Source organism: Pelodiscus sinensis, chromosome 5, assembly GCF_052426305.1.
Source record: "Pelodiscus sinensis isolate ZL-2025 chromosome 5, ASM5242630v1, whole genome shotgun sequence".
NCBI lineage: Eukaryota > Metazoa > Chordata > Testudines > Trionychidae > Pelodiscus > Pelodiscus sinensis.
The window spans coordinates 6,040,824-6,055,915 of record NC_143056.1 but is presented as its reverse complement, the minus strand read 5'-3'; the positions used below and the strand labels follow the sequence as shown (position 1 = coordinate 6,055,915).

The 15,092-nt window shown below is 47.1% G+C and overlaps 1 protein-coding gene across 2 annotated transcripts in view; it reads left to right on the top strand.

Moving 5' to 3' along the window:
* L2HGDH (L-2-hydroxyglutarate dehydrogenase) overlaps nt 1-15,092 on the top strand; it is a 24,989-nt gene extending 9,897 nt beyond the window's left edge. The window contains exons 1-9 of one of the 2 annotated variants that reach the window (XM_075926161.2): nt 3,770-3,907; nt 4,729-5,024; nt 5,617-5,748; nt 8,138-8,300; nt 8,893-8,927; nt 11,226-11,393; nt 11,862-12,019; nt 13,182-13,313; nt 14,738-15,092. In XM_075926161.2, coding sequence (XP_075782276.2) covers nt 8,144-8,300; nt 8,893-8,927; nt 11,226-11,393; nt 11,862-12,019; nt 13,182-13,313; nt 14,738-14,933 — 846 coding nt within the window. In that variant the 5' untranslated portion in view covers nt 3,770-3,907; nt 4,729-5,024; nt 5,617-5,748; nt 8,138-8,143 and the 3' untranslated portion in view covers nt 14,934-15,092. Of the gene's footprint in view, nt 1-3,755; nt 3,908-4,728; nt 5,025-5,616; nt 5,749-8,137; nt 8,301-8,892; nt 8,928-11,225; nt 11,394-11,861; nt 12,020-13,181; nt 13,314-14,737 lie in introns of those variants that run through there. The other variant, XM_075926160.2, reaches the window with a different exon arrangement.

The window sequence follows — 15,092 nt, the reverse complement described above, 5'->3', positions numbered from 1 at the left end:
CCCGCAGAGCAGCGGATACGAATTTCTGTCCGTGGATATTCTGGCTCTACTTTTGTCTGTGACTTGTCTTTGTGGCCACGAGTTTAATAAACTCATCCTGTGGCCCCCGTCCTGCTTGGCTGCTTGCACCAGGCATTGTGACCTGGGGTTTGAGTTGCAGCACTGCTGAGGTTTGGCCCGGCTGCCCCTGTCATGATGGGGGCAGCCAGCTGGGCAAATTTGAGAGAATGGCATTACGACTTGGCACCACTCAGGCCCCTCTGTCTCACCGGTGAATGCAGGAGAGGCTTGCTCTCAGCCGTCTTCCATCTCTGACCTCTTCCTTTGTCATGACATTTTTAATCAAAAATCGTAAACAATGCAACTTTTACTAAATTTACCATGACCAGCATTCCCTGTAATCTGAGCACTTGGGCAGCCACCCCGGAGAGATACAGACAGCAGCCCACAGACAGCAGCATGTGTTTGTACTGGTGGTGCACATCTGCACTTGCCTTGGTGCACATACACAATTTATTCCACACATGGATGGAAAAAAATTGGAACATTGATCATGACTGCTGCATCATGATGATTTTAAAAAATGCCAAGACACCTAAGGCACCTCCTCAGACATCTGAGACTGATAAGGCTCTAGTAATTTTCACCTATTTCCTGGCTCTTAACATAGAGATGATCCATACAGAAGTCTTGCTTTGAAGGCCAAAGCTAAAATAATTATTTCAATGACTACCTGCAGGGTTTAGTTCGTGATGCCAATGGGACTTGTCTGTTTACACTACTGATAGTAAATAGGGGCAATTGGAATATTGAGACACACCAGGGCCTGTTTTTTATCCAGACTTGCAACAAGACAAGCTAAGCACCCTTGTTTTGCTATTTGTTCTTCAGCTAAGTAAGAAGAACTTACAAATACAACTGCTTTGCTAATGATCAGTTCCCTGTGGCTAAGTGCTTATGCGGAACCCCTAAAGGTGAGCACAGAGCATGAGGATAAATCAAACTGCTGACTTAGCATAGTGTGACCTCATGTGTGGGTAATGTTTAGGGTTCCCAGATGGTTTAACCAGAAATACTAAAACAACTCCCCCCCTCCAAAAAAAACCACTGGGGAAAAAATTCTGTTGAGAAAAAAAAGGGAGGAGACCAAAGTTGTTGAGCAAAAAAAACCAGACAGCTCCCCTGCAGAACCAAGTAAGGTGGGGGGGGATGGAGAGGTCTGGGCATGGTTGCTGAGTGTTGGGTTGCCAGGTGTCTGGTTTTGACCCAGACAGTCTGGTATTTTTGCCTCCTGGCTTGGAAAAAATCAGAAAATACTGGACATTTTAGGTGTCCGATATTTTCTGAATTTTTTTTTACCAGACAGGAGGCAAAAATACCGGACTGTCCGGGTCAGTACTGGTCACCTGGCAACCCTAGTAATGTTTAACCAGCTGAATGTCTTAAATGCACACATTAACTGGGTCTTTGTTGCTATATACCAGTGATGGGCAACCTAGGCGAGTGAGTGGGCCCCCTTCATTTCAGTGGGTCGCAAGATTATCGTAACCTAGACGGTCTCCCGGGATTGGATGGATTTGCTCCCTGCACTTGCGTACCTAGAACGTGCAGTGTTATGCTAATGGAAACATAGCAGTGCTGTGATTGGACGGAGGGAAAGCACACGGCTCTCACACTCAGTCAGCACGCACCTCGCTTCACGTGCTCTTGTTTTACATGCCTGTCACTTAAAACTGGTAGAAAACAACTCCAGAGGCAGAAACCTGGCAATCCTGCAAGTGGGCCACAGTAAACAAAATGTCTGATGGGCCAAACATAGATCCTCCATGGGCCGCAGGGGGCTCACCCCGGCGACATAGGCCATTAATATATTCAAGTATTTCCTGCCCTTGCCTTGCCATGCGTCTTCAAACAGGAAGCTCTCAGTTGGATGGATGAGTGAATGGGAGTAAGATACAGGCTCCATCATTTTAAGGGGGAGAGTGTGTAACCTTTTTTGAATAAGAAATTAAAATTGGGTCAATTAAAGTATGTTGAGAACCTGCCTCTTTCACCCCTGTTTCACTTCCCAAGAGAGAAAACGTAACAGTCAGGCCTGGCTCTCCAATGCTTGAAAGCCTTTGGCTGAGACCCGCAGGGCAGCCAGTAGGCCGAGACACTCAGAATCACCCTGGCAACGGAGCACAGCCAGTGGCTGTCAACATTCGGAAAGCCTGGACCGAGGTGTGCATGATTGTGGCTTCTGACAGGGTGGCACCTGCCTCTCGCGAGTGCCCCCTGGTCGAGTGTGTGCATGTGTCTCGGCTCATGGCGCCCACCTGCGCTTCTCGGGCAGGTCTTTGGTGATTTAGCCCTCTAGCCGAGTCACTCACACCGAGCACCCCTAGGGAAAAATTAGTGGAGGCTGAGCACCCAATAGCATCCTAAGTCCCCACTTTCCTGCCCCTCTTGCCCTCCAGAAGCCCCTCTGACCAACTCCTCTCCTGCCCTCCCAGCGTTTCTAGAGCCCCCTGAAACAGCTGATTCACGATGTCCAGGAAGTTCCGGGAGCAGGCAGGGCAGGGTCTGGGTGGAATGGGGGCAGAGCAAGCGTGGAACAAGGGTGGGAGGAGGCAGAGCAAGGTATGGCTTGGGGGACGGGGAGAAGTGGGGATGGGACCTGGAGTGGAGTGAAGAGGTCAAACACCCCCTGACTAGAGGGGAAGTTGGCGCCTATGCCCACAGTCCACATGTGAACAAAACAAACCTCTTCTGGAGTACGCTGTCCAACCAGGCGTATCTCAGAGCCTTCCGTGCTGTCCTGTAGCCCTCCCTAGGCTCAGTCCCTTCACAGTTCCACGGGGCGTCTCGTGGTGCCCCTCCGTTGGCAATGTCTCTGTGGCCTCCCTGGGCTCCAGCCCTCAGTTTAACCCACAGGGCCTAACTCAGTACCCTAGTTGGCTGGCTTGTGGGCAAAGGTTCCTGCTCTGGGATGGGCAAGGGTGTTCGGTTTTCTGCAATTAGACAGTTGGCAACCTTAGGACCTGGGCCCACTCTCTACTCTGGGTCCCAGCCCAGGAACCCTCTAAATAGCAGCTACCTGACACATCCCTTTAAGTAACTACGTGTTGCTGTGCCATTACCCCATAGCCCATCTTGATTGAGTCCTGGCAGCCAGTCAGACGGTATTTCCTTACTTCCCCAGTCCCTGCCAGCAACTATCTGCCTTGGCTCCTGCAGCCACCCAGGACCACCTCTTACCCCTCTGGATCCTCAGAGCAGACTCATCTATCCAGCCCTTTCAGCTCCTTTTATATGAGCCCATTGGACTCTGATTGGCTGTTCCTGCAGCCCCTCTCATTGACTCTGTCTCCCACGGTCGCTCTGAGCAGCTTGGAGGACCTCTCTATTGTTCTTTTCCGGAGCTGGCTGAGGCAGAGACATGAAGTCTCCAGCAGGGGGCCTCCAGATCTAGTCCACCTTGTCATATGGATCCTTGGAGCAAATCTTTAGTACACTTTCCTGTCGATTCCATGCTTCATACACTCTGATGGTAGTTGTCTAGTTGTCGGTATTTTCTTGGCCATCCTGGAGGAAGGGAAGAATCTCCTGGAGTGGAATGTTATTACTTTAAGATAAATTATTGTTGCAGAGTCTAATTAGGGCGTCGCCTTACATTGATCCTTCTTCCGGTGGCTGAAAGAATTAAGGCAGCGTGTGAATGGAAGATATGGGGAGCATGTATTTTAGTAACGTAACTTCTTCTCCATCTTCAGCTTGCCACCAGAGCGGACATAACAGCGGTGTGATTCACAGCGGGATTTACTACACACCCGGATCTCTGAAAGCGAGGTTGTGTGTGCAGGGTGCCGCCCTCTGCTATGAGTACTGCGACCAAAAGGGAATCCCCTACAAACAGTGTGGCAAGGTACAGCAGTGGATGCAACTTCTCCCTCTGGCTTTGGAAAGTAGGGCGGTGGGCAGGGTAACGTTACCATAACCACGGCTGTGGTCATTGTGCCAAGGCAGTGCTTTCATGTGAACATCGGTGTGCAGACATGGTGAACGCTTGCAGGGGGAGCGAGACTTCCGCCTCTTTTTTGGCAGGAACTCAAGTTAATTCCTCCTCTGGGCCCAAAAACTGCAAGGTAATAATCTGCGGAGATGAGGTGACAACAGCTGGGCTACGTCTAGACTGGCATGATTTTCCGGAAATGCTTTTAACGGAAAAAGTTTCCGTTAAAAGCATTTTCGGAACAGAGCGTCTAGATTGGCACGGACGCTTTTCCGCCAAAGCACTTTTTGCGGAAAAGCATCCGTGGCCAATCTAGACGCGCTTTTCCGCAAAAAAGCCCCAATCGCCATTTTCGCAATCGGGGCTTTTTTGCGCAAAACAAATCTCAGCTGTCTACACTGGCTCTTTTACTTTTGCCCGAACGGGAGCAGCATAGTATTTCCGCAAGCCGCACTGATTTCTTACAGTAGGAAGTCAGTGCTTTTGCGGAAATTCAAGCGGCCAGTGTAGACAGCTGGCAAGTTTTTCCGCAAAAGCAGCTGATTTTCTGTAAAAACTGGCCAGTCTAGACACTGCCCTGTAGTTTAGACTCCATGGTTAAGACACCTCCCTCTGTGTCAGTTTCTTCCTTCTCCATATACAGCTCAGACTCTCCCGTCAGGTGAAGTTAAATGTTATTTTTACAAGAGTCCCACCTCCCTGCCTCCTTCACACTCCAATCTTTGGCACTACAGGTTGGACCTCCCTGGTCCGACACCCTTCGGACCGAGCGATCTTGACCCAGGGAATTTGCCGGGTCAGGGGAGGTCAAGGCTCCCACCACTGCTGGCCCTCTGGAGCTCTAGTCCCAGCCACTGGGATCTGCTCTCGGACCTGACCTCTGCTCCCTGCCGCACCAGCCCCGCTGCTGCCGGCACCAGTTGCATTCCCCGCCCTGCCAGCTGTTCCGCACCACACTGACTCGGGCCACACTCCCAGCCACCAGCCCGACAGAGGCTCCCGACTGCCAGACCTGCTGCTGCTGGCCAAGGTATGCTCCTGACCCTGGTTGCCCCTGCTGCCAGCTGGGCTTTCTGATCCAGGAATATCCGTGGTCTTGCTGGACCACTCATGTTGCCAGACCCGAGAGTGCCGGATTTCAGAGCTTCAGCCTGTAGTTGTAAATGTCTTCCATGGAGGTACACGTACATTTGGGCTAAACGCCTCTTTTTCAGGCTTCCTTGAAGCGTGGTGGTGCTCTCTGAGGCTGTGGTTACTGCACAGACCTTACAGCAGCACAGCGAGGTGTAGTCACTCTATGCCGTTGCGAGAGAGCTCTCCAACCAGCATAATTAAACTATCTTCAATGCAGGGCAATAGCTATGTCGGCAAGAGATCCTCTCCCTTTGACAAAGCACTGTCCACACTGACAATTTTGTCAATGAAACTTATGTCGGCCACGGGGGTGTTTTTTCACACCCCGACTGGTAGAAGGGCAGGAAAGCCTGGGTGTTGGAATGTGTTTAGTAAGATCTAGTGTTCATGAATGCACCAAAAAGTAGCTTTTCCTTTGCATCTCCTTGCCTTGCAAATGAGTTTACTACCACGCTGATATCTCGTGAACTCTGTCGTCCTTTCTGAAGCTAATTGTAGCTGTTGAACAAGAGGAAATCCCAAGACTCAAAGCGCTGTATGAGAGAGGGCTGCAGAACAGCGTCAGGGATCTGAAACTGATCAGCACAAGAGAAATAAAAGAAAAGGAGCCTTTTTGCAGAGTAAGTTGCCCTGTCCTTAAATGGAATGAAAAGCGTTAATTTACCCAACTGGTCTTGGTAACATAAACCCTAGATGAGGCTGCCCATTGTGGCTGTCTCAGGAGGGTGATGTGTTTAATGGAAAGCCTGAAATCCCAGTGGTATCAAAATTACCAGCAAAAATAAATACATTCATAGTGCAGAACCAACCCTGCGTACTTGAAAAAAATGATACTAGGTGTATTTTTAGGACATATTTTCTTAACCCTCCTCTTTGAAATTTCCACCACTGGCTCCTTCTTAGAATCACAGAATCATGGATCACGAGAACTGGAAGGGACATCGAGAGGTCATCGAGTTCAGTCCCCTGCCCTCATGGCAGGACCAAGCACCGTCTAGATCATCCCTGATAGATGTCTGTCCAACCTGCTCGTAAATATCTCCAGAGATGGAGATTCCACAACCTCCCTAGGCAATTTATTCCAGTGTTTAATCACCCGGACAGTTGGAGAGTTTTTCCTAATGTCCAACCTAAATCTCCCTTGCTGCAGTTTTAGCCCATTTCTTCTTGCACCCAACAAAGTCCTGTCCTCCCATAAAAAAACCATTCCCTACGCAGAGTTTTTACCCCCAAAAGGGAAGAGAACAAGGACTTTACTATGGCCATTGATTTTATACTAAGATGCTCAGATCCTGCGGTGATGAGATATAAAACCCGATGGATTTGACTGGAGTTGAGAAGGGGCCCTGACCTTCTCCCCTAGCCTTCTACACCGGTCCTTGGGATCCCGGTTCTTGTCGTGCCTTTCATAATACTTTCCTTCTTTCTTGGGTAAAGAAATCAGAACCTCCTCCAGATGCCTCCCTCCTTCTGCAGATTAAATGTCATCGAAAGCAAGAAACAAGGTGGAAGGGGCTAGATCCCAGTTCAGAAAATTGTTTCCATGGTCTGAATTTGAGTGATCTGTTTCCATGCAGCCTATCATTGACATAAATTCATCTCCCCATTCTCCAGCCTCTGTCCCACTAGACCAGTGGTTCTCAAAGTGTGGTCTGTGGACCACTAGTGGTTATTTATAAAGAGCACATTGCACAGGATATTAAATATATGAACAACATTAATCAAAAGCTTCAGAGGGGTCACTGAGTTACCGTATTTTCCAGCGTATAAGGCGACTGGGCGTATAAGATGACCCCCTAATTTTCCAGTTAAAACATAGGTTTTGGCCTATACTCGCTGTATAAGACTACCCCCCCTTCCGAGGCAACACCATTTAATAACACCAGCCCGCTGGATGTGCCCTAATACAGTACTGTAGCATCGGCTACATACTTGTAATATGTAGCAAAGGTTGTAATAGCCCGCCTCTCTGACTCAGCCAATCCGAGCAGGCTTTGTATGCATTAATAGATGACGCCGCTTGCCGTGATTGGCTCAGCGCGGTACATACAGTATCAGCACAGGGATGTTCTGTATGTAGCCGAAGCTACAGTATGTTTATACCCAGCGTATAAGACGACCCCCGATTTTTGTGGGATGGTTTTTAGTATAAAATGTTGTCTTATACGCCGGAAAATACGGTAGTCTGTAACAGGAAAAACTTAAAAAACAACAAATAGTCTGGTAGCACTTTAAAGACTAACAAAACATGGAGATGGTATCATGAGCTTTCGTGGGTGTAGCCCACTTCTTCAGATGAACAAAGAAATCATCTGAAGAAGTGGGCTGTGCCCACAAAAGTTCATGATACCATCTACATATTTTGTTAGTTTTTAAGATGCTACTAAACTATTTGTTGTTTTTAAATTAATCAAAAGGAAACTTAAAACTGCACTGTGGTTGTGGATCTTACTCTGTTTATCTATCTGCAGTTTCTGATAATCTCACAGTGTTTGATGTATTTCTCCTAACATCGCTGTGAGGTGGGGAGGTATTGTTATCCCTGTTTTACAGATGGAGCGCTAAGGCATAGATGTGTTCCTTAGCAGTGCGCTGGAAGAAATCAGTTACACAGGAAACTCAGTCCCTGCAATGCAAAGATAACAATGTGCAAGTAATTTCGCCTGCTTTGTCTGGGCTCATGACAGATCAAGGGCTAGTTATTCTCTGGGTTAGGAGAGTCTAATTTGGGGGATTTCTAATGGTTTCGACAGTCAGCTCAGGGCGTAACTCATGGCGGAGGTGATGTAATTGGCTGTTAGTCACGGGAAGCACTAAACAGTGTTGTAGGGAAAATGCCCAATGGGGCTACATACACGTTATATTGCACAGTCTGTGGTGCAGGATTATATAACGCTGGAAGCACAAGTTAAATAACCTGGTTTATGACTGAGAGCCGTTTAGAGACACGCGTCTTTAGTTACACACCCCACTGTTCGTTTTTCTGTAACTCATTCGATACCATTTCAGGGGCTGATGGCCATTGATTCTCCATACACTGGCATTGTGAATTATAGACAAGTGGCCCTGTCCTATGCTGAAGATTTCCAGGAAATGGGAGGGACCGTCTTGACTGATTTTGAAGCATCAGGCATGGAGATGGCTAAGGAAAGTCCTCCAGAAAGTGAAGACGGTGAGCACTCCCTCCTCTTCTTGTAAGGTTCCAGTCTATTCTCATAACAAATTTTGCCCCAAGGCATTTACCGTAACTAAAAGTACGTTAGCTCCTTTTTCTTCCCGTATTTTTTAAGCTCTCTTTTATTAAGGACGTATTTAGCCCCAAGACAAAATGATGTCAGATGGATATTTCATCAGATTGAACAAGCCCTCTCTTTTCCAGGGCAGATCACCTTTCAAAAGAAAAGTTACAATTTCCAAGTGGATATAGTTAGGACTCTCTTTTAGGTGAAAAAAGTTTTTCTCTTAGGATAAAGCTGAGGCAGCTGAATATTAGGTGCACATGCTTATAACAGTGTTTTTTGCCTCTATCTTGGAGAGCAAACTGGGTCTACTTCAGATATAGACCGGAAAATGTGAAAAGGGGTAATACAGTACACCAAGAAACCAGAAACCTTAGGTTTTTATTTCTGAACCCCATCCAAACAATGCTTGCTCCGGAGCATGAAGCTCTTCACTTGGACTCCAGTCCTGGAAAGTTGACTGTACCATCAGTTTTCTTTCTTGCATGAATTCTGTTAACCCCTTTTCATCTAATTCTATTGCAGGCATGAAATATCCAGTTGTTGTTAGAAACTCTAAGGTAAGAACCAAGCCTCCTGTTTAATTGATTAATAGAAAAAAATCTGCTTCTTTTCTTCAGCAGAGTTACCGCCATGCTGTCAAAAATTAATCAAGTAATTCAGAAACCACTAAAACATTGGACATGCTGTGCTAGAAAATGCATTATCTGTTTGTGAAAGCAAAATGACATGGTACACAGGTGGCTAGGATAAGGTTAAGATGTTACTGTTGTTTGTCAGCGATAAAAAGAATACATCATGCTTGAATGTTTCATTCAGTTGACTGGTCTCTGATAATTTTCGGCCTTTTGTCTTGTTTGTTTGTGCCTTCCAAACACCCCACTTGTCTTTGTTGAAACTGCTCTTGAATTATTTTATTTGGAAGGTGACTGGGTTTCCCTCTTTGTCAGATTCCTCACTTTTCTGGGTGTTTTTTTCCTGATTAGTTCTCTGATATTTTTAAACGTCTTATATTTAAGTTCAATGCATCACACTTAGTTTCCAGTTGGTGCCTTACCAGTGTGTTTCTCAATAATCATAATCATGAGTTGTTAATTCTGGCTGATAACCTATTTTAGACTTAATGTTTATATGTAAATGCCCTGCGGAGAAAATTTGTAGTGCTAATCTTCAATTATCTCATTATAGATTTTTGTCTGACATGTTATTTTAGAAAAACTTAAAAACACTACCTTCCACATCCTAATGACTTAACCAAACAAACAGTGAAGGTGCTAATTGTTCTTATCAGCCTCTTGTAACTATTTGAACAATCTCTTTTTTCTTCTTTTATTCCTCCTCTCTTCCCCCCCCCCTTCTCTTATTTATTCTTGGACCTGGACTTTTAATACTCCAGTCATCTGAAGAAGTGAGTTGTGCCCACTAAAGCTCATGGTACCATCTACAGCAAAATGCAGGACAATACATTGTCCTGCATTTTGCTTCAGCTACCCCAGACTAACACGGCTACATTTCTGGTACCATCTACATGTTTTGTTAGTCTTTAAGCTACTGCTAGACAATTCGTTGTTTTTTAAGTTTTTCTAGTTACAAACTCGGCTACCCCTCTGATGGTATTTTAGTGCAGTCTTATTATGAGGTATGGTTGTACAGAAATTTTTTTCAGGTTTGCCTTTCAGCTCCTGCCTCCGCTATAATCAATTAAAAATTACAAGGAAATATTTTTTGTAACTAGAACGCTATATAGTACAATTAAAAAGGGAGCATGGGTTGTAATTATTATTGCAGCTACATTCATGTTGCTTCTAGTTGTACCCCTTCCATTTTCATGAGTTGAAAGGTATTTTTGTTTGTTTTTTAAAGTTACAGAAACCCTCCCTCTCCCCAAAAATGTTTCCTCCACCAATAGCTTTAAAAGTGATAGTTAGCATTTTAATGTAAATAAGAATAAGCAATCCAGCACCTGAAAACAGAGTAATACCAAATTTCTTTTCCTCTTTACAAGCAATGCATAACCTGTGGGGGTCGCGGCTGTCTTGTGGGGGGGTCACAGCGCTAGGCTGTCCGCCATTTTTTTCCCAGTGTGGCAGGCGAGCGGAGCGGCATTTAAAGGGGCCATGCTCCCCCCCCCCAGGGGTCGTGCCGGGAAAAAGGTTGTGCAACACTCTATACAGTGTTGAATGTACAGTTTTACATAGAGCGCTTGAAAATGCAAACTATGAATTGACACTGCCTTTAGAATTGTAGCTTCTCCCAGCTCATGGAGTGAAAGTGATTTTTTGAGAGTAGAGAGATCCCTTTAAAAAAAAAAAAGGCCTTATTTAGTCAAAGCTATGATGGTTGGTTATAAACACCCACCCCTATACACTCTACAGGCCGGAATGGCACCAGTAGTCCTGATAGCTGAGTGAACTGGAGAAATTCCAAGGGAAGACGTTCTGGTCCTGGAAGATCTAAATCTCTAATCTCCATGTGATGGGTCTCTGTGTATTTTACAGGGCAGGCCTCTATGTTCCATGCATTGCAATTGAGGAAGGCAATCCATCATTTGACGCATTCGTTATTTTTCGTATAAGGATTCTTCCCGCTTTCTTTAAGCTACTTGCTGTATTACAGTTTTAGAAAGCCAGTTGAAAAGGCCTTCTCCATCAGGGTGGGGAAAGAGGGAAGAATATTTTAAAGAGTTAAATAAAAATAAGCTACCAAAATGTTACCCATGTCTAGCACGCAAAGTATCTGACTTTTCAAAGGCATGATTGCTCTTCTTTTTGTTCCTGGCTTGGTTTTTGTGGCTTATGGGTTTATTTTTATCCCCACCTTCTTCATGTGTTGAATTTGTGGGGTTTGTTTTTTGGCAGGGCGAGGAAATCCGCTGTCAACATATTGTGACCTGTGCTGGACTTTACTCGGACCGCCTGTCCGAAATCAGCGGGTGCAGTCGTGAGCCTCGCATTGTGCCCTTCCGTGGAGACTACTTGGTGTTAAAGCCTGAAAAATGCTATATGGTTAAAGGAAACATTTATCCAGTAGGTATTATTCTGTGCGTCTCACAGTGTGAACCGGGTACTGATACAACTTCACAGCTTTGGGTTGTCTTTTAAAAATATGACATAAGAACATAATGACAGCCATTGTAGCATTGAATTGTTTAAATTAGAATTAACGGCAGCCAACTTTCAGGAGAGATGCCCAGGTACAAAATATATTTCCTTGATTTTTACCAGCAATACTGAAAACCAGACATTATGTTGATAACTTGCCCCCTGTGAGGATCATCTTGAAAGGCTATAATAATAATGGAAGAGAAAAAAGTGTTTATCTTCTGACTAACTTCTAAGTCCACAGTAAATCATCAATGTTTTCCCTGCATTCTATCACTCTCCTGGGAAGTGACTGACTTTCGCATTCCCGAGAGTATTATTGGATCAAACCATTCATGTTGTGGTCTCGCTAATCTGTTTTGAATGGGGTGACAGGCTTCGTTTTCTCTGCAGGTTCCTGATCCTCGTTTTCCTTTTCTGGGGGTTCATTTCACACCGCGGATGGACGGCAGCGTTTGGCTTGGTCCGAATGCTGTACTGGCCTTTAAGCGAGAGGGTTATAAGCTGTATGACTTCAGTGCCCGGGATTTTCTAGATGCGGTTGCGTACAGGTAATATCTTCATTTCAGTGTGGGCTCGTTGTTTGGGGTTTTTTGCTGAACGAAGGGGTTCACCGCTTCTCTGACAGAAGCCCTCCACTCTTGTCACACTCCCACCCTGAGTGGCCTGCATCTCGTTTGCCTCCTCTGGAGGAGAGTGTTTCTGATTGTGTGGAGGGGGCCAATGTTGAGTGATAAAAGGCACTCGTTTTCCATTCACACACCCAAGCAGCCCCTCATTGTGTTTTCACTGTGCTCAGGGACCAGCTGCCCTGGTGGTCAGGCTGCGGCCAGTTTCTCCTAGCCTGGAGGCTCCGGTCATTTCCCTCACAGAGCTCAGTTCATTTTCCTCACAGAGTTCTCCAGGAACTCTCCAGTGCCAGGGGCAGAGGGAGGGATAGGGGAATTCAGGCCCTTTGTCTCCACTAGGTCCCAGCTCAGGACCCTAGGGAGAGAGGCGAGGGGCAGCACAGTCCTGTCTGGTGGCCACTCCGGATCAGCCTCCCCGAGGCACTTCCTACCTTCCCTGTTTCACTTCAGTATGGGACGTGGCCCCAGCCTTGCTGTCTTGGTTGTTCAGGGCATCAGCTGGGGGAAGAGACGCTTCCCAGCTCACCCTCACAGTCCAGTTGCCCCTTTGTTTAGTCGGGGGAAGGGGGATCCCGGGTGAGCCGTATTCAGTCCCGGTCCTTCTGTAGGCTTCTCTGCCTCAGTAGTTCCTGCCTGCCTGTCTTCTTGCAGCCTCTCCGCCACTTTCCCCTGGCTGGATCGCCAGAGCTCCCAGTTATACCCGTCTTCCACTGGGAGCACACCTGGCAGCTGCTGAGGGGCGGGGTCTTCTTGGCCCAGTACCGTTTCACCGCTCCTTGGACTGTGGAGTGGGGTCTGTACCGCCCGTCACAGACCTCTACAAATGACTGACTAGTGCAGGGAAAGAGCCCTATGCAGGAGGGGTGGGTGACGCCCTCAGACGCAGAGGGAGCCCCGTGGTAATTCTCGCCTGCACGAGGAGGGTGTTGGGTGATGAGGATGGAAAGCTCTCTGCATGCTCCCATTTGATGCTGTGTGTAGACAGGGGGATTTGCTGTTGCACGTTACCAGAGGGGCACGTCTGCACTTAGAATGCCGGATGCCGTTCTGCTAGCCACCCGGACTGTTCTGTCTCCCTCTGTAGCGGTTTGTGGAACCTGGTGCTCAGAAACATCTCCTATGGAGTGAGTGAAATGTACAGAGCCTGTTTCCTTAGTGCTCAGGTGAAGCAACTTCAAAAGTTCATCCCAGAAGTTACCATCAGCGATGTACTCAGGTAAAAACACCGGGTGGTATCCAGCTGTTTGTTAAATCTCATTGGACAGATTAATTCCTCTGATGTTAGTTCCTTCCCTTTCCGACTGAGATTTAACTTGGAAACTTGCTAATAGACCCTGGGGAGGGAGCAAATTAAAAATTGAGCCGGAATGAGGGGGAGAAATCAGGGTGGTAGTAAAGTTGGAAGAGAACTAGAGTTGACAGAGGCTAGAGACAAGTGTTTGCGATGCGATACAGAAGTGCAAAAGGCCAGCGTGGTTGGCCTGCATAGTATCATAGAATATTAGGACTGGAAGGGACCTCGCGAGGTCATCGAGTCCAGTCCCCTGTCCTCACGGCAGGACCAAATACCGTCTAGACCATCCCTGATAGACATTTATCTAACCTACTCGTAAATATCTCCAGAGATGGGGATTCCACAACCTCCCTGGGAAATTTATTCCAGTGTTTGACCACCCTGACAGGCAGGAACTTTTTCCTAATGTCCAACCTAAACCTCCCTTGCTGCAGTTTAAGCCCCTTGCTTCTTGTTCTATCCCCAGAGGCCAAGATAAACAAGTTTTCTCCCTCCTCCTCATGACACCCTTGTAGATACCTGAAAATTGCTATCACGTCCATACTCAAGCTTTGTTTCACAGGAGGGGATAATAGTCATTCCGTGTGAGCACTTTGATCCTATCTACAAAATCCTGTTCAGTTCTTTGTTCTTCATTGTGAGAAAGATGGACAAGGTGGGAGGAGTCCAGAGAGGAGCAACAGAAACAGTTAGGAGGTGGCAGAGACTGGTTTGGGAGGAAAATTCAAGTAGCTAAATATGCCCAACTTGGCTGAAGGGGACATAAATGTCTCAATACTTGAAGGATGCAAACCTCAAGAAGGAAAGGAATCAAGTGCAGGTGGAATAGACAGCTGCCATTGTGCTCTGTCCAAAAGTTGTATGTGTGGCGGAGTTTTCCTTTTTTCCAGACCGTGTGTTGTCTTACAAGGAGGAAAACCAAACAAAACAGAAAATCCTCTGCCTGAGTTTTCACCCCCACCATGCCCCGCTGGCTGTGTGACTCGGCCTTCTGCCTAGCCAGTAGCTCCGACGTTTCCTGCTTTCCTTCGAGAACCTGGTTGAACCTCAGTCTTGTTTCCCCAGAGCACTTGCAGGGGGTGTGAACAGAGTGTGGTTGAAAAACTGGTAGGGTCTTTGCACTCTGTAAGGTCTGACCCAGGCCAATCAGAGGGGTCCAGGAGCCTGCACCTTAAGCTCAAAGGGGGCCTCAGATTTAGACACTTGTTAATTTGGGGGCATGTGAGAAGTTTTGCAGCTTGTTTTGATGCGTATCCCTATCGGGCCACAGTGTGACCTGCTCTCTCAGCTGAGAGCTGCAACGTGAGCAAAGAGGAGACGCCATTTTACTTCCTTTGTTTTTACAGGGGTCCAGCCGGAGTGAGAGCCCAGGCCTTGGACCGGGATGGCAATTTGGTAGATGACTTCGTCTTTGATGGAGGCACCGGTGACATTGGAAGCAGAGTTCTTCATGTCCGAAATGCCCCCTCTCCTGCTGCTACCTCCTCCCTCGCCATTGCAAAAATGGTCGCCGATGAAGTGGAGCGAAGATTTGGCTTGTGAAATGCACCCGCCCCGCGCTCTCGGCGTCCGCTCTCGGCCAGCCGGCTGCCTGCACGGAATGAGTTCCGCCATGTGTCAGCGGGAGGGCAGAGAGGCCGTTGTCTGGTTCGCTAGAGGGACGCTGGCGTTTAGGCTGTAGAATACAAAACTGGCATTTGA